The sequence below is a fragment of the Anabrus simplex genome, chromosome 12, assembly GCF_040414725.1.
Source record: "Anabrus simplex isolate iqAnaSimp1 chromosome 12, ASM4041472v1, whole genome shotgun sequence".
Classification (NCBI taxonomy): domain Eukaryota; kingdom Metazoa; phylum Arthropoda; class Insecta; order Orthoptera; family Tettigoniidae; genus Anabrus; species Anabrus simplex.
In genome coordinates, this window is record NC_090276.1 from 88,346,799 (window position 1) to 88,367,282 (window position 20,484).

A 20,484-nucleotide genomic window follows, 5' to 3' on the forward strand; every position below is an offset into this window, starting at 1 on the left:
CCCAGACTTGCAACACTAACTCTGAAATCTGCAAATAAAATCTACACAATTATCAATGTACATGCTCTGACCAATCAGAAAAATAACACTCTAAAGGATAAAGAAGAAGCACAAAAATTCTGGGATCTCCTGGATCAAACTTTAATCAACATACCTCCATCACACATTAAAATTCTCCTTGGTGATTTCAACACATAACTGGGACAAGAAAGAAGGTACCGAGATATCATTGGAAAGTGGCCAGCACATAAGAGGACGAATCAAAATGGTGAAAATTGGTTGAATTATGCAGAAACCACAATCTTATCTCAAAATCAACATACTTTAAAAGGAAACCTCACAAATTAAAAACTTGAAAACATCCTGATTTCCGAAAAGGTGAATGGCAACCGGATCACGTTTGCATGAATAAATTTTACCATCGTGAAATCTACAATGTCAAAGTCCTAAGGGGGGAAGACTTAGGGTCAGATCACTATGTTGTTAAGATCAAAAAAAATTAACTCCAAGGGTTAAGAAAAGACCTCCAAATAAAAATAGAAAAAAATTTGACCCTACCACGGTATCCCCTGCCTGTCGTAAGAGGCGACTAAAAGGGGCCTCAGGGGCTCTGAACTTTGGAGCATGGGTTGGCGACCACGAGGCCCTCAGCTGAGTCCTGGCATTATTATAAAACCTTTTTGCAAATACCTTAAAAAATATGAGCCCCCAATATTAATGCTGAGAGATAAATCAGGAAGGTTAGCCCATAGTAAACAAGAAATTGCAGAGATCATCGCAAAGACATTCAACAAACTTTTAAATTGTGATGACCCACTGGAAACGTTGGAAGTAAATACGGTCACACTCATTTTAACCACCCCATATCTAATAAATCCTCCAACTATCAATGAGGTAGAATTTGCAAATAAGGAACTAAAAAATTATAAGGCATGTGGTGCAGAAATCTGGAAAAATGCAGGGAAACCAGCAATCATAAATTTACATCAGCATCTAGTCAAAATGTGGATTACAGAGAAAATCCCAGAACACTGGACCTCAGGTGTAATCCATCCATTATTCAAAAAAGGAAATAAAACTAATCCAGACATTTACAGAGGAATAACCCTTTTGGACTGCACTTACAAAATTTTCTCCCGCATAATTTACAATAGGTAAAAAACATTCTGGAACCACAACTTGGAGAATACCAAGGAGGATTTCGCCCATACAGAAGTTGCCCAGACGAAATTCTCAGCCTGAAACTAATAATGGAATATTACAAATACAGAAATAAACAGCTGTTTATTTCATTCATTGATTTCAAAAATGCTTATGATAGTATACACAGACCCACTATTTCAAAAATCCTCAGACCTTCATCCTAAATTACCAAAATTATTGAACAAACTTTAACCAACACAATTTCAAAAGTAAAGTTCAGGGGAGAAATGTCAAATGCTTTTACAATAAATACAGCCCTCAGACAAGGTGACGGATTATCTCCACTGCTCTTTAATGTGGCTGTAAATTACATCATGAAAATTTGCCAAAAAGATAATCCACCTAAAATCATAATTGGAGTAAAATCCTCAATAAAGACAAACTGCGTAGGGTTTGAAGATGATTTAGCTCTCTTATCTCTTGACATGGAAAGAGTCCATGCTGAGATCACCAGTCTCCAGAAAATTGCATTAAAAATAGGATTAAAAATATCCTTTGAGAAACCTGAGATCATGCCAATGAAACCCCTTGACATAAACAAAGTCATCATAAATGATCAAAAAATTAACATAGTCCTACAATTTAAATACCTTGGAGAAATCATTATACACAACTTAAGCGAGAAAGCAACATGGATAAATGGAACCAACAAAATGAAAACAGCACAGTTTCTAACCTGGTCAACTTATAACAAAAAATGCTTGTCAATAGACTCTAAGATCCAACACTAAAAACTGTAACTTTGCCTGAAGCCACTTATGCTTGTAAAACCTTGTTCCAAATTAAAAATGAAAAAGAGAACTGATCAGCTCCTCAAAACTGAAAGTAGAATTTTTAGAACTTGCATAAATAAAAAGTACCAGGTTGAAGGAGTCTGGAGAATCCTTCCCAGTGAAACTGTCTATCGAGAGATTGACCCAGTTACCAGCACAATGAAGAAGAAAAGAATCTCTTATTTCTTTCACATTTTATGATTACCAGAAAACAGTATTTTACAACAACTAGTGATTGAGAAATCTGGGAAAGAAGACAGGAGGGCATTGGATCAAAGAAATTCAAGAGGATCTTCAAACAGTTGGACTCGAAATTACAGATGCAGAGAATAAGAATAAAATTACCACCCTTCATAAGAATCACAAATTTTGAACTGAAATGATGCACAGAAGTCCTGTAGAAATTTCAGATGAATTAAGAACACTGCGATCAGAACGAATGAAGAAGTACTGGGCAGATGAAATTAAATTAAATGGCATATGGTTTTTAGTGCCGGGAGTGTCTGAGGACAAGTTTGGCTCGCCAAATGCAGGTCTTTTTATTTGACGCCCGTAGGCGAACTCGCTTCGTGATGAGGATGAAATGATGATGAAGACGACACATACACCCAGCCCCCGTATCAGCGAAATTAACCAATTATGGTTAAAATTCCCGACCCTGCCGGGAATCGAACCCGGGACCCCTGTGGCCATAGGCCAGCACGCTAACCATTTAGCCATGGAGCCAGGTGACTGGGCCGATAAGAAGAATCAAACAGTACAACCTTCAAAGAAAAAGTGTACATGGAAGACTCAAGTGGTCCAATGTGGCCAATAAAGTTAATAATAATTGATAAAGGAAGCTCACTGACAGATTTGTTCAATTTTTCATCACAGCTAGAGCTGTGCATGACGACGTGTAGACTCGGTAAAATTCATTTACAAGAAATGGGTCCTGCTCAGTCTAGACTCGTCCAGAGCTTCGTGCTCGATCACTCTGTTTCATGAGTATTTGAAAGGATGAAACTTGAACAGGCACTCAACTTCACTGAACAAATGAGTTTACCAAACTCTCCTTGCTGTCCTGATCACAATGAGTGGAAACAAGTTCAAGTGACTCGTTCATTGGTATACTGTTGTTGGTTCTCCGCACATCTTTCTTGTACAGCCACCGAGTGACCAAACAATGGAGTGGTCCAGTATTCCGAGCCCATTTAGCTCGACTCGCACTGCTCACTGTTAAAATATTGTCCATTTTCACTGAGCAGCAACGAGTCTGTCTCTGTTTTAGCAGCAAGCTCGTTCTCTGACCAAACGAGCTGGGTACGAGAAGTGGAGGGACTGAGACTCTCGTTGCATGGCTCTAATCACAACCAATGCTGTGTCAAGTCCCATTTGTACAGTAAGTTGGCACATCTTCCACAGTGTGTACATATTCTCATATGGACAGGCCGGATCTTGCTGTGTTCTCCAAAACCTGGTGGCTTGGTTATGAATTGCTCTGGGGTGGCACTAGCCTTCTGTATGTTTGACTCCTTTGTTACGCATTATATGAGTGGTTTGTAATGGAAGGCTGTCCTTATTGATGGTCTTGATGAACAGGAAGTTACTTTTGTAAACCGCTTTATCAGAGCACATTCATGTGATAGATTTGGAGGTGTTATATAGTTAAGAATGGACAGCAAGAAAGTTTGTGTATTCCTAAATGTTTCTAGGATAATTTGCAATGGTTATTAAATTGAATATCAGCAAGCCTCATACGAGTTGTTTTAATCCAGGCTGTGGTGCTGTTTTCATGGACATTCTTCTTCTTCTTCTTCTTCTTCTTCTTCTTCTTAGCATTTTCCCACAGGTGTGAGCCCTGCTCTTCTTGTCGGTCTCCGTGTAGGTGGGGGTCATATAATAACACCCTGCCTGTTGTAAGAGACGACTAAAAGGGGCCAGGGGCTCTGACCTTTAGAGTGTGGGTTGGCAACACAGAGCCCTGAGCTGAGTCCTAGCATTTCTTCCACTTTCTTGTGCCAACCTCCTCACTTCTATCTATCCTATCCAACCTTCCTCGGTCAACTCTTGTTCTTTTCTGACCCCAATGGTATCAGAGCACACAAGGCCTGGGGAGTCTTTAATTTTCACGCCCTTTGTGGACCTTGTCTTTCTTTGACTGATATCTTCATTTTTCGAAGTGTCAGATCCCTTCCATTTATTCTGTCCAATTAGTGTTATATAGAGGATGGTTGCTTAGTTGTACTTCCTCTTAAAACAATAATCACCATCACCACCTCGTCTTGTTGGTGACTAGTGTGTCTTGGCACATGCCCTGGTACCAGTTGCTGCTCTAAGGACATGGCTGTACTACCTCAGACAACTCCATCTGCATTTTCATGTGAATGGGAACAAGTCCCATCTTCGAGTTGTCGCTTGTGTGATGAAGGGAATAAACACTAAATCACCCTACAATAACTAATTTATGTACTAGAGGTGAAGAATTTCTTTGTTTTCACTGTTTCTAAAGAACGTAGTCACTGTCACTACTACCTTGTTAAGTTTCCTGGATACTCTTGATAATCCTCGCTGCCACGCCCACAGTTTACACCAAGCTGATGTTTACGTGGCTTGTAGGTAAAACTTAGCGACATGTTCTTTTGTTTTCAGACGATGAGAGCGAAACGGCGACAGAAGGTGAAGCAGACGAAGAGGCAAGGGAATTGAGGCGACAGGAGGTGCGTTTGGAAGTGCCCCCTCCACGACCTCGTCGAGACTCGGACACGGCCACCGGCTCGGACACGGAGGTGAAGACCCTCAATAAGAAACACAAGTTCAAACCCAAAGAGTGCTCTCTTCAGTAGTGCCCACAGGCTGCCGCTTCTCAAACACCTGGCAGTTGGACAATCACCTCACCTCACAAAGTTCACACACAGTTCATGTTTATAGGCACAAGAAATTAAAATCTTCTTTTGTATTACGTGAACATTTTAAAATATTGTTCGTACAATAGGAAGAATCATTGAAAAGTGTTGAAGTGGGTTCATTACAACATACTCTGTTGGGTAAAATTTTGATGTACATACAAATACAAGACACATATATACATACTTACGAACGTATGTACATACATACATCATTACACACTTTAATGCCCTTCAGCATTCAGTCTGCAAGTCTTTGTGAATTTACTTAGCGGCAATGAGCTCTGTGGCCTGATACACCTCTCATCATTAAATCATTAAAATCCAAGTCTAACAAACATCGTCGTCCCACCCGTGCTTCTCTTTCCCTTCATTGCTGATTCCTTCACATGATCCTCTTCTAAACCCAGTTCTTTCATTTAGTTTCCTCCTAAGTTAACCGTTGTCTCGTCATTCCACGCACCCTCCTGCCATTGTTCCAACCTCTTTGTACGAGCAGTCATTTCCTTGACTTTTATGTCTGTTACTTCCAACTTATGAATAAGATATCCCGAGTCCACCCGACATACAACCGAGTCGGTCTGAAACAGATGGTTCCACCTCTTCCTTACAGACATCACTCTAGTCTTGGAAGTGCTAATTTTCATATCATACTCATGGTGTCACTGACGTACAATATCTTTTTTACATTTCATTGATGTAGAACCAACTTCATGGCAAGAGATTTGCTTCCATGAAACTTTATCTTGGTAAGTTCTTCAGGCTTGTATTTCTGGACAAACAAGCATTGAAACCAGAACTGTCTCATTCTTTTGCTTGGCATTTCTCTTATAACTACTGTATACGAACTTGTGAAATCTTTATGGCAGATATTCCACCTTTTCAATGCTGTGAATCGTCTTTATTGTTAACACTACATTAAGCTATAATAATGAGACATGTTTCGTCCTGCTTTCTGGACACCTTCAGTCAAATATGAACAAGGCCTATTTAAAAGATATATTAAGAGCAAAGTTCAACTATTTGATAAAAAGTCTTTGCATCCTTGCTGCAACGCGACCTGTTGACATCTTGTCATAAAACCTTGATAATATGTAAAAATGTCTTAAAAGTAACCTGCACATGGGTGTTATTTATTTTAAGTTTTTAGCCAACATAGGATTACTTTGTCAGGTTTATGCAGGTTTTTCTTATTTTTGTCAGCCCAATACTGTTTCATTTTTTCTGAACGTAATTTTCTTTCCGCTTCTGGAATCACTCTTCCTTATCTCTGCTTGTTGTTTTTTGTCTGTAGTCTAGTGTGTTTATCTTTCAATATTTTGAGTGTATTGGTTTTGTATTTTAAATCTTCTATTGTAATATGCAACTCTCTCATGTCTACTTTTAATTCTGTGATCCAATATTATTCTTACGCTTACTTTTCCATAATTTTTCTATTATTTTTCTACTGATTCTATTTTCTGCTGACCGTATTAGATGGCCTAAGAATGATATTCATTTCTTTTTCATTGTGCAAGTCACAAGTTCTATTTCTTTTTAAACTGTCTCATTGGAAGTTAGTCTCCAGACTCCGTTTACTTGATTATTTTTATTTAAACAGGTCCTCGCTATTCTCCCTTCTAACTCGAGTACTCTATCTGTTGCAGCTGTGTTTGTTGTTTTGAATAATGTTTCACTTGCATATGTAATTTGTGGCTGGGTGACTGCTTTGTAGTGTTTCAATTTTATTGCTATTGAGAGACATTCTTTATTATATGTATTCTTGGTAACATGCTGTGCTGTAATCAGTTTATCTATTCTATTTTGCCATGCTGGTGTCTCATTCAGGTTATATGTGATTAGTTCACCTAAATATTTAAATTTTTCTACAATTTTTATTTCTTGGTCTCCCAGCTTAATCTTGTTTGCAAGCAGAAGTTGAGTTAGCATAATTTCTGTTTTTTCAAATGAAATTTTCAAACCAATATTTTGAGCTATTTCCTGTAAAGATTTTATTTGTCATTTTGTTTCCTGAATATCATTGGCCAAAAGAGCTGGATCATCAGCAAATCCTAGACAGTTCAGATGTATGTTATCCTTCTGGGTTCCAATTTTTATATTTTTTGAGTTGTTCTTGTACCATTCCCTCATAACGTACTCTAGTGCACAGTTAAAAAGAAGAGGCGACAATCCGTCACCCTGTCTTAAACCAGTTGTTACCAAGAATGTTTCAGAGAGTTCTCCTCTGAACTTAATTTTAGAAATTGTATTAGTTAGAGTAAGTTCAATCAATTTGATTAGCTTTGGGTGAAGTCTGAAATGTCTTAAAATTTTTAATAATGATGATTTGTGGGTGGAGACGTAAGCTTTCTTGAAATCTATAAATGTTATTGAAAGGGGCTTGTTTTGTTTTCTGTAATATGCCATGACTAGCTTCAAAGTTATTATTTGTTCAGAGCAGCTTCTCCAAGGTGTGAAGCCTCCCTGGTATTCACCTAACTCTTGATCAAGTTTTTCTTTAATCCGGTTATATAGTATCTTAGAGAAAATCTTATACGTGCTGTTCAGGATGGAAATACCTCTATAGTCGTCTGGATTACTTCTTTCACCTTTCTTATGAATTGGATTAATTATATCTGTTGTCCATTGTTCTGGGAACTTTTCTGATATCCAAATCTTCTGTAATATCATATGGAGGTATGTCTGAGTTGCACTGCCGGCATATTTCCACATCTCTCCAAAAACCTGGTCTTCTCCACACACTTTGTAGTTCTTCATTTCTTTAAGCTCTGTTTCAACTTCTTTTGCTGTAGGTGGGTTTATATTTTCTGGTTTTGTTTTTATCGCAGTATGTGTATCAATTAATAAGAGCTTTTCAGGTTCATCACTGTTCAAGAGCTTGTTAAATGCTTCCGCCATGATTTCTGCATTTTCCGTATTGCTATGCGCTATTTTTCCATCTTTATTTTTCAACAATAATGTGGGGGGATTGTATTTTTGCATATGGGTGTAACATAGATCACAACATCAAAATATTGCATATATTGTTTAAATGTTTTATTGTTTTAATATTCACACACCGTTACCCTCTCGAAGGTCAAACAATCAAAGTAATTTGAACAATTCTACCAGCTATTACACTCATCTTTATTGCCCTCCCATCTCTTCAACTCCTTTACCTTCTAGATGAATCTATAGACCCACTTATTACTGTGAAAACAGTAGGACACCAATACCACAGCATATATTATTTTAATGTTTTGTTTTGATGTTGTGATCTATGTTACACCCATTTGCAGGTTATTTTGAAGATTTTATTTTTTATTTTTACATATTACCAAAGGTTTTATGAAAAGATGTCAACACGTCGCATTGCAACAAGGTGCAAAGACTTTTATCAAATGGTTGAACTTTGTCCTTACTATATTTTTAAGATGGGTCTTGTTCTTATTTGACTGAAGATGTCCCAAAAGCGGGGCGAAACATGTCTCATTATTATACTTCACGCAGTCTTAACAATAAGGACGATTCACAGTATTGTAAAGGTGGAATATTTGACATAAGGATTTCACGAGTTAATACTTATACAATACGGGCTCAAGCATGAAGTTTATTATGTGTAACTACTGCATATGTGCGAATAATATCTGCATAACTGTTTTTCAAAATACGGCGTTGAAAAGTTGGAGTGTGGCTGTTATTTGTGTCAAGGTCGGTATAGTACGTCTGACATACAGAAATCTGGAAGTTTGTATTTTGCCATCCACTCTCTTTCCTGCTGTTCAATGACTAGTTTACATACTTTAATATGACATAATTTTTATTCTGACCTTTCACAAGAGCTTCTTATAGCCATCCTGAACACTTGGTTCTCTTCGGCTTAACGATTGTTACTTATGTGATGGAAAAGATATCAATATTCATGATATCAACTGTGGGGTAAACAGTGTCTTCATGACTACTTTTATATGTTGCATTTTGAAATAAAGTTACTAGTCGTTAAAAATGCAAAGGAAATCAATTTCTTGTCTTTGAGATATTAGTAGTATGTCATGTTTTCATTTTTTTTTTTTTTTTTTTTTTTTTTTTTAAGTACATGTCTTCATCTTGTTGATTGTCTCCTTGACCTCCTCTCTACTCTTCCATTCGTATGACATGTCTGATGATTCCTTCACGCTTGGCAGTTCTTCCATTTCATTCATTTTTTTTTTTTTTTTTGCCACGAAAGGAGAAATTTAATTTTCACACATTTTGTGTGTGGCTTAAATTACATGTTTCCAGACTGTAACTGGTCACTGAGCTGTTGTAAGTGGTTTGTTTTGAGTGCAGTAACTATTTTCCTCCTGTTCTATGTTTTATACTTGTTGGTAAAGATGTGAATGTTTGAGGATTGGATTTATGACTGCTTGTGTCCCATGTTACTACACTTCACACAAACAATTTCTACTGTGCTTTACAAGGTGATCAACCAACTGCCAGTGAATCTCAGTTCCTCCATTTGTTAAAGAATACTGCTCTGGTGTTTCAAAGCTCTGTTACATTAGAATAGCCTTCTTCTCTGAATATTTGTGAAATTTTGTGAGTGATTTACTTTTGTTTTTTTATTTTTTCCAGTCCGTTTTTGCTGTTCTTGCAGTTCTTGCATCATTTTTTAAAGTTTTGATTTATCTCTATTTTACTTGCCGTGTATTTTTATATCTTTTTCTAAAGTGGCAGTGACGTAGGAAGTGAATATTGAGCGCACGTACACTTGTAGTTTTTTGTTTAAACTTTGTGGTGGTTTGTGAAGACAGTGGATCTTCTGTCCTGTGCATTAAATTCTCGAGAAGAATGTTGAGAGCGGAACGTTGTTAGAGTGTTCAGGTAATTATTATCTTATCTACGACTCTTTCCATGTTTCTTATGTTTGTTTTCACCATAGTTTATTCTTTCCCTTAACAATACGTAATCTAATTTAATTTTTTTTCCTTAACAGAATGGGCAGTTGATCCAGTGTTTTCTTAAAACCACCATCAGCTAACATCATTTCTGCTGCTTGTTTTTTGTAACTGTGGCTAACACTGTTAACAAGATTTTATAGCGTAAGACCAGCGATACACGCCACCCATTGTGCATGTTTGTAGCTGCTATAGTGTGTTTTGGCAAGAAGGAAGACTCTTCTTTTTAAATGGTTGTCATGAGACAAGTGAAGAGAGGGTAACAGAAACTCCTAGTTCGAAAAGTTGGTAAATGTTACAACGGCTAAAATGCTGCTAGTTCATGGTAAGGCAGGTAGGCAGGCATTTGTTACTCTTCCTGTTGTTGTAAAAGTGACTTGAAGATCATTCATCCTCAACCTCCACCACTAAACTGCCTTAAAGTTTAGGTGTGAAGTATCTCTCCTCTCACCAACAATACTAAATAGACTACACAGCAACCAAGCAAGTTGGCTATGTGGTTTGAGCCATTTTGCTGTTAGTTTGCATTTGTCCCTTATATACCAAGTCCAAAAACTGGTTACCTAAAGTTGATGACAAAACTGAACTACACCAGTTCTAGTATGTTTTTATGGAAACTATAATATTCCCTTCTTGAGATATTAACGGAATACACTGTTGTCTAGATTTGGATTTTTCTTTTGAACTTCTTACTTTTGAATCTCGCCTATGCATTTATGTTCTACACTTTCTACATCAAGACAGAAGATTTTTTTTTGCTACTAGTTTAATGTCATGCTAATTCTGATAGGTTCTTGGTAATGATGGGATGGGAAAGGGAAGTGGTCTTCACCTTAATTAACATGCAGCCCTGAAATTAGCTTGATGTGAAAATTGGAAACCAAGAAAAACCATCTTCAGGTTCTAAGTTTCCAGCTAAGCAGCTCATACCACGCTGCCAACTCGCTCAATAGATTGAAGATCAGTCGGCAATGGTCCTCTCAAAGAATATAGACTTCGTATATAAATATTATTATTCCTGGATTAAAAGAGCCGAGGCAGTAAAGACGTGCTTGGTTCGCCCAGAAGGACACAGGTTCGATTTCCACTTCTGGAGGTACATACGGCCCTGAGGTTCACTCAGCCTACACCAAAAATGAATACCAAGTTAATTCCTGAGGGCAAAGGCGGCCGGGCATACAGATAACCACTCTACCTCGCCAAGTGCCGAGGTTATGGAGAGTGGAAGCCTTTACTCTCCACCTCTTCATGCCCTCTATGACCAAGCTCGATAGCTGCAGTCGCTTAAGTGCAGCCAGTATCCAGTAATCGGGAGATCGTGGGTTCGAGCCCCACTGTCGGCAGCCCTGAAGATGGTTTTCCGTGGTTTCCCATTTTCACACCAGGCAAATGCTGGGGCTGTACCTTAATTAAGGCCACGACCGCTTCCTTCCACTTCCTAGGCCTTTCCTATCCCATCGTCGCCATAAGACATATCTGTGTCGGTGCGACGTAAAGCAAGTAGCAAAAAAAAAAAAAAAAAAAAAAAAAAGCCCTCTATGGAGATGACTAAAATATAAAATTTCTGGATTAAAGCCACTTACACTGAGTGGCCAAAAGTCACGGGAAGAGGTGTCCTATTAGAAAATATGCCGTGTATGACCCCTGAGTGTTGCGGCTAGCTGCGGCTTTGCTGAGCAGTTTGTCACAGACACCATTGTCGTGAAGATGGCAACGTGTCGCGAGTTAACCGACTTTGAACGTGAGATGATCATCGTCGCATGGCACGTGGGTCATAGCATTGCGGAGATTACACGCGTATTCGGGTTTTTGAGGTCAACAGTGTTGAGGGTGAATCTTCAATATCGTGGAGAGAATTTTACCACCTGCGTAAACCGCTGGACGGGAAGACCACAGGTTTTAGCAAACAGACATCACGTTGTCTTCGCAGAACCATACCGGGCGCTCGACGGGCAACTATTAGTCGAGTCACCGCTCAGTTTAATGTTGGGAGTCAGGAACCCATTTTTACCAGAATTGTAAGGAGGCAACTGCACCGCATAGGCTTCACCAGCTGACGACCAACTCCTGTCCCTTTGCTGACACCTCGACACAGAACTCAATGACTTGCATGGGCCCGCGAATATCGGCAATAGACTATGGAACAGTGGCGGTGTGTCGTATAGTCCAATGAATCCCGGTTCCGGTTATATCGAGCTGAAGGGCGCGTGAGAGTGTGGCGCCTGTCCCATAAAGCTATGGATCGTGCGTTTCAACAACGTTATGTCCAGGCAGGAGGTGACTCAGTTCTGGTCTCCGCGACATTCTCATGGTCGCAGTTAGGCACTATTGTCCGGCTGTAGGGAGTGCTGGCAGGTGCACGTTATGTGGACGTTCTTTCAGACCATCTGCACCCTTTTCTGGCTCTAGAGCACCCTATTGGAGATGCCATGTTTCAAAAGGATAATGCACCATATCATTGATCTGTGGGGACACGCAGGTGGTTGGAGGAGCACTCCAGTGAAGTTACAATCGTGGATTGGCCCTCGAGATACCCTGATCTTTATTCAATCGAGCCTTAATGAGATGCTGTTGATGTGATGTACACTCCATGAACCCTGCACCAACTACACAAGAACAATTGTGGGTAGCAGTGCAGGATGTGTGGGTTCATATCTGTCCAGAACAATTCCAACACTTTGTAGAGTCGATGCCTTGCCGTATTGCTGCCATTGTGAGAGCTCGTGGAGGAGCAGTTCGTTATTAATATCACATTCAGTGTCTTCCCATGAATTTTGGCCACTCAGTATATATACTGTATATACTAACATATCTTTTTTTAAACGCCAAACTTACAGCGAAGTATCATTGGCTTTCATTAGGGCAAAGCATATGAAGGACTTCTGCTGACAGTAAGCTTAGGAATGTTAAAGACTTGTTAATCCAGAAATAATAATATTTATATAATACATTATGAGCCACGAAAACCCACGTTCTTTAACACAATGCTGTCCGCTCACGTATCAATACGTGTTTCCAAGCACGGTGCTCTGCAGCCGATCACGTATACAGTAAATACGTGTTAGTGCAAGTCTGTCTTCTGATGCCATCTAACGGTTATTGAGGAACTATTTGGAGATTATCGTTGATGTGCCTGAATGGTAGAAAAACTACGCTTCTTTTAGTACTGGTTTTGCCCGTTTTAGTGCGTCAGTTGCATTTGTTTTTGCCTTTGAATATCTTCCGTGTATCCATCAATGCTAGTAAACAAAAATGGCAGCCCCGGTAAACAAAAACAGTGGACTGACTCCTGGTGATATTATACATGAATTATACGCTGATAATTTGTCATGTGTTTCCCGTTATTGTGAGGAGAGTGAAGATGAATTGTCTAATGATAATTCTAGTGCTAGTGTCATGCATTTATGTGGAAGTGATGCGTTGAATGACACGTTTATTGCACCATGTGAGCAATGACCTGATGCTTCAGATAGCAAAGATGGTCTAGATGTAAGTACTGTTGATAATATTCTCCCTATTTCTGGCAGTGAGTGGCCTAACAGGATATTATACTGTTTTTGGAGTCTTTCTCGAGGACGCCTGGCGTTAAAATTTCGCCGAGTGAACCTGAAAATATAGGTTGTGATGTCAAGTTGTTCATTTGTAATGATTTGTTGGCGTATATGGTGGAGGAATCAAACCGATATCAATACCAGAATGAACCGAGATATAAAATCTTGCCAAAAACTTTAAAGTGGACAGATATAACTGTGAATGAACCTAAAATTATTAAATTATGATACCCTGCAATAACTCCATGTCTCTGCCAAAACCTTCCGGCCACAGGGGCCAGTTATACGTCAGATGGGCCGGACAGCAGTGTGTTAATATAGACTTCTATCCACCTGGTGAAGCTGGGCAGGAGAAACTAGATTGTCAGGGACTGATATGGAGACAAGACAGTGGTTACTAATATGACTTTTATCCTCATCTCCTCTTTATATTGCTTCCTCTACCAACACTCATCTGTCATGTCCGTTGCTAGCTTCATTCCTTGACGTGCAAATTTGAAGAACAGTCTGTTGATTTGGATGTTCTATTTACATGTGGGTTGAACTGGGGCTGTCAAATGTTGAATAGAACCTTTGTAAATTCCAAAGGTCACCAACCCTTTTGCTGTATGTAAGGTGTTCTCCCATTGCTAACAGATGTTTATTTGTTGCTGTTGCCACTGTTGCCACCTTCAGTCTGTCCAAAGTAATTCAGGTTAAATAAATATAGAAAATACCTGAAAAAGAAAACATTTAATAACAGATTGTACCTTTCCGAGTAGCCTCGTAGATAGTTTACTTGTGTGTACACAATGCTGTAGTGGTCTGAGAGACAGCGTAGTTTATAACACTGTCGTAGGCTTTTGCTAGGTCTATAAATGTCAGTAGTAAGTCTTTTCCTTACTTTCGCCTCTTCTCCATCATTTTTTACATGGCAGAGATCTGGTTCACTGTAGATCTCCCTTTCCTGGAGCCATATTCTTCCTCCTCTAAGGTGTTCTCTACTTCTTGTTTCAAGAATTCTTTGAAAGAGTACGAGGGATCACAGTGACTCCTCTGTAATTATCGCACATCTTTCTACCTCCTTTCTTGAAATGAGGGACCGTTACCCCCTTCTTCCAATCTTTCAGAACTTCTTTCTCGTTTCATACTGCCCTGCTTTGAGTCGCACCAACACAGGTAGGTCTTATGGCAATAATGGGATAGAAAGGGCTAGGAGGGGGAAGGAAGCAGCCGTGGCCTTAATTAATTTACACCCCCATTATTTGCTGGGTGTGAAAATGGGGAACATGGAAAATCGTTTTCAGGCCTGCCGACAGTGTGGTTCGAACGCATTATCTCCCGAATACAAGCTCCTAGCTGCCCTAAAGATCCAATGAAACTCTACTGTTCCCATATGGCCTGAGGTCATTTCTGTTGTTACTTCATCTATTCCTGATACCTTTCTTTTCCTCACCTTCTTGAGTGCCATCTCAATCTCCAGGCATGTGATTGCTTCTTATTTTTTCTCTCCTCTTCAGTCAATCAGTCAATACTGATCTGCATTTAGGGCAGTTGCCCAGGTGGCAGATTCCCTATCTGTTGTTTTCCTAGCCTTTTCTTAAATGATTTCAGTGACATTGGAAATGTATTGAACATCTCTCTTGGCAAGTTATTCCAATCCCTAACTCCCCTTCCTATAAATGAATATTTGGCCCAATTTGTCCTCTTGAATTCCAACATTACCTTCATATTGTGATCTTTCCTACTTTTAAAGGAGCCACTCAAACTTATTCGTCTACTAATGTCATTCCACGCCATTTCTCTGCTTAACATTAAACTATTATAAGCTTCTCACGCCATCTCCAGAATAAGGCACCATATTTACCAGATTTCATTTCAACGCAGCAGTTTACGTTATTTTTGAACTTTTAACTAACTACTTGTTACCACATTTAAAAAACAAGACATTCATAAATATCTACAATAGGGATTGATTATAAAAATTTTGTCATAAGAGTACATATAACTACTATCTTCTGCTTACTAGTCACTAGTCATTTTATACACATTTGTACCTAAAACAGTAAAGACCTTCGTTAAAAACCTACGTATAACAACTATCAGGATCCTGATCTATGTATCTTTCAGGTATGAGATTTTTAGGCTGATGATGCCCTCATTATGGGTGAAACATGTCCCTATATCTAATATGTTAAGAACTATTTTTAAATTTAAAAAAAAAAAAATATTGAACAGGTGGAATTTATAATCTAGTATTATTATTTGACTCTTTTTACATGCCACTTAGTCGAACAGCTTGTCTTCTTTCTCCCAGTACTTCCTAGCCCAAACTTTGCAACATTTTTGTAACGCTACTCTTTTGTCGGAAATCACCCAGAACAAATCGAGCTGCTTTTCTTTGGATTTTTTCCAGTTCTTCAATCAAGTAATCCTGGTAAGGGTTCCATACACTGGAACCATACTTTAGTTGGGGTCTTCCGAGAGACATACCCTCTCCTTCACATCCTTACTACAACCCCTAAACACCCTCATAACCATGTGCAGAGATCTGTATCCTTTATTTTCAATCCCATTTATGTGATTACCGGATACTTACAATGATCCCCAAAAGGAACTCTCACCCCACCAACACAGTAATTAAAAGTGAGAGGTCTTTTCCCACTCCTTTACTCATATCATTTATATATTTAAGAAAACATATAGGTCCAATAATACTGCCTTGAGGAATTCCCCTCTTAATTATTACAGGGTAAAATAAAGCTTCGCCTACTCTAATTCTCTGAGATCTATTTTCTAGAAATATAGCAACCCATTCAGTCACTCTTTTGTCTAATCCATTTGCACTCAGTTTTGCCAGTAGTCTTCCATGATCCACCCTATCAAATGCTTTAGACAGGTCAATCGCGATACAGTTCATTTGACCTCCTGAATCCAAAATATCTGCTATATCTTGCTGGAATCCTACAAGTTGAGCTTCAGTGGAGTAACCTTTCCTAAAACCAAACTGTCTTCTATCGAACCAGTTATTAATTTTGCAAACATGTCTAATATAATCAGAAAGAATGCCTTCCCAAAGCTTACATACAATGCATGTCAAACATACTTCCCTGTAATTTTCAGCTTTATGTCTATCACCCTTTCCTTTGTACACAGGGGCTACTATAGCAACTCTCCATTCATTTGGTATAGCTCCTCCGACCAAACAATAATCAAAGAAGTACTTCAGATATGGTACTATATCCCAACCCGTTTTCTTTGGTATATCTCCAGAAATCTTATCAATTCCAGCCACTTATCTAGTTTTCAACCTTTGTATCTTATTGTAAATATCATTGTTATTTATATCTGGATGTTTACTCTCTTCCACAGCCATTTTTGAACTATTTTTTTCATTTAGAAGTCTATTTGTTCCACCTGGTTCTAATATCCTTGTAATTAATAAGAAATCCTCCATTTTCATCCTTTACTTATGTACTGTCTCCATTTCCTTTCTGTCTAATTTTGACTATGCCATGGAGCAGCTTCTTGCTTCTTCTGAGTTATGGTTGATCACCTGGCACAAGTCGTGTTAGATAGTCTGGCTGATGATAACTAAATTAAGTGATGAATGGCAATTGCAAATAAATAAATCTCCTTTGAAAACATTAAAATCGTGACAAACAACAAACACCCACATAAATACCTCAAAGTCCAAGAACAAAAGATTGAAATAGTAAAAGAATTCATCTATCTCAGAGAATGGATTATTTGGAATGCTGTGGAATAATAACCTTGAACTGACCTTCCAACTAACAAAAGATACATACAACAAGAAACCCCTTTCATGGGGTCCAAAATTAAGCATTATAAAACAGTGACTAAACCAGAAGCACTAAACATGAAATTCAAAGGCCAGATGGACAAACTCGAGCTAAAAGGACCAAAATCTCAGGATAATAAGTTAATTACACGTCAAGAATAAAACACACTACAAGAAAATTGAAAAACTCTCAGATACTATGCAAAAAAGATGGATACATTTTTACAGTCATCTTCTCAGAATAACTCTCTTAGATTAACCAAAGAAATCTTTGACTTCTTTCGTAACCGCAAAACAAAACCCAACAAAACCGTAAAAGTTACTCTACTGTCTGAGAACTAAAATTATTTACCACAAGAATTTTTTTTCCCGGCTGACAATTTCCTCACTTATATCCTACACCTGGTAAACTTAGTCGGCACTAGGCGTACATTCCACAGCTCCGTACGATCCCTACTCCCATCTGTATATTTCCATTTGTCTGGTAGATCTCGCATTCATGCGGGGAAAAAGGAAATAGTTGCCATGACTAACGCCCCAACCCTAGTAACTGATGCCGACCAAGTGCCCTATTTTCTCTTATGTCCTTTATTTCCATTAGGATCAGATCTTCAGGTTCGGACCTAGAAGCTTAAATGTGAACACACAATTGCATTACACTAAGTTGCGAATGTACTGTATGAAGCCTGATTTTATAGACAATGTCACCTCAAAACTTAATTTACCTAACAGTGCAAACTGACATATCTTTTTTCATTTTCTCCACGGGTGGAATTGAAGTGTACGACAAGATTTGTCTTCAAGTCATCAGGTGCGAAAGAACTCTGATTATCACTTTAACACATTCTTGTAAGAAGAGGAGCTCGTTTCTGCGTCGCAAGGTTATTGGTGCATGTTCAAATCATGTATAAGGTGCAGTGAAGTCTATGGCCTTCATTCTATACAAACGGTATTCCACTTGTATTAACTGCAGATATGATACCGAGAAGCAGTTTTGTGAACACTATATCGCATTGGATAAGTTGATTTTGCACAGCTACAGCTGTCGTCAGACCGCCGAAATATGATAGAAATATGACGTTTCTACGAAAATGACCTTACGACAAAAAAAGGGCAAAATATGCATTTATATGACAAATAAAAATTGCTTAATTGTGACGATGATCACCTGATTTGCACCAAAACACAATCAGGCAAGAAAATAGAGACAAAGAAAAAATCTGACTTTTCCTAAACATCCGAGCCCTAGTTATAACTGGTTCCAAAGGAAGGATACTTGGAGAAACTGTCATTAATCAAAGTGTGGCTCAAGCTGAACACTTAGAGAGTGAGAAACGTGAAGGGTATTGTTGTCCCTCTAACAACAGACATTAAGCCTTCAACAGGTATTCACTGATATTTTTCTCAATTGTATCCGATGGTGGAGTTGTAAATTCAATACTTCTTTTCATGCACTTTGTTCATTTGTTTCCATTCTGATGTTTGGATCAAAAAATGAAACCGTTAGAAAAATGGTGCCTGAATGTGGAAATCATCATTCCCTAGAATGAAGAAGAAAAATTCTTTCTTCCTGCAGATTAGATAAAGAAAGAGGAATATTGCTACCACAGACAGGAAATAAATTATTGACCAGCTGAAGTCAGACAGAAAATGGCAAACTCTGTCCTCTTGGGATTCACATAATTCTGATGAGCTATGAATCTGTTGGGAAAAGTTAAGTTACAATAAGAAAGGACAATGACCATGATCGTTCTTTAAAAGGGCCGAACATATAGGTCATCGGCCCCAATAAAAAAAAAAAAAGCAAGACATCTTCTATCATATTGATTAATTCATGTGGAATAAAAGTAAATATTCTCACAGCCAATCTGTAGTATTTAATACCCATTATTTATTTATGCATACGTGTTTTGCCCCTTGTGTAGTTTCATCAGTGTGTAATTCTTTTGATCAACGCCATTAACGTAGTTCAGTTATGTACTTGAAAAATACTGTAAATTATAATTAAATGCTTAAATCAAAATAAAATTGAAATTGAACTTTCAATTAAATAAAAATAATATTAAAATCAGGAAACTTATGTCCGTAAATTTTGCGCGCCTCTCTCTCTCTCGGTTAAAAATTGCATCTTATATTTACTACATATTGCATATATCGACAATGATACAGGATTACTTCGTGTGGTTTTATCAAAAATGTATTATTGGAGGCTTGAATTTAATATATTCTTAGTTGGAATTTGTTATGTGAATTAAGGCAGTTGGTTAAATCTCTATTAGTTGGTCATTGTTGATATTAAATTACAGATGTGTTTCATTTATGAAATTTCAAGACTGGGCAAGTTGGCCGTGTGGTTAGGAGCGTGCAGCTGTCCGGTTGTATCTGGGAGATAGTGTGTTCGAGCCCCACAGTCAGCAACCCTGAAGGAGGTTTTCCTTCTTTTCCCATTTTCACACCAGGCGTGGGCCATCTTAATTAAGGCCATAGCCACTTCCTTCCCTCTCCTAGCCCAGTCCCATCATCGCCATGTCTGTGTCGGTGCAACATAAAGCAAATTTTTTAAAAAGGGAAAAAAGGAAATTTCAAGAAGTCCTGTTTAAAAAAAGAAAAATACATTTTGAATTAGGATCATTCTAGAGCTGAAGTCTGATTTAAATGTTATAATTACACTGATTGTCAAAAATAGTTAATGGTATTAGTAGTGCCATAACTCAACACTGATACAGAATTAAGTAGTCAGTATCAAATAGGAATTAATTTCACAATTGATTTTGCAACTGTTCTATTCGAGAAATGAAGCTTTGATTTCAGTTGGCCTCAAATTTTCAGTGGTGACATGACAGTGCATGAACTGAACTGATGTTGCATGCTCTTCAGCTGTAAGTGGAATCAAAATGCTGATAACCCTACTTTACATATTCCACGTACAGGTGTAATCTATCTTTCGATGGAATCTTGGCAAGAAAAGAGGCAGAAAACATAGTACACGTCAAGCTTTCTCTGGGCCATCGTATTCCTCCATGGTTCATGAAATAAATAAACAGAAAAGCACAAAAAAATGACATCTGTTTTTTTTACATCAATTCAGAAAATGGAAAAATTCCACTTATGATAGGGAGGAGGAAAAAATAATTTAGAACTTGGTTGCAAATGTGTAATGAACTTGAGAGTTATTAAGCTTATTTTCTGGGTTGAACAGTGTTGTTGTTTTCTGTACATTACGTACAGTTTGCCAACATTTCTAATACATTGCAGTATTCTTTGTCAAGGCGACTGAAATACCCCTAGTCGATCCGAGGTAATCAGTCTCCCAGGCAGCAATCACACTACAAAGAGTGGTTCCTGATCTTGGTCTATATATACTAGCCTTGAAAG

The 20,484-nt window shown here is 38.2% G+C and overlaps 1 protein-coding gene across 8 annotated transcripts in view; it reads left to right on the forward strand.

Moving 5' to 3' along the window:
- The window catches only part of Mical (Molecule interacting with CasL), a 688,331-nt gene that overhangs the window by 556,744 nt on the left and 111,103 nt on the right, over window positions 1–20,484 (forward strand). For all 8 annotated transcript variants that reach the window (XM_067156726.2, XM_067156729.2, XM_067156731.2 and 5 more), the window contains one exon: window positions 4,608–4,744. In XM_067156726.2, the coding sequence (XP_067012827.2) occupies window positions 4,608–4,744 (137 nt within the window). The remainder of the gene's footprint in view (window positions 1–4,607; window positions 4,745–20,484) is intronic.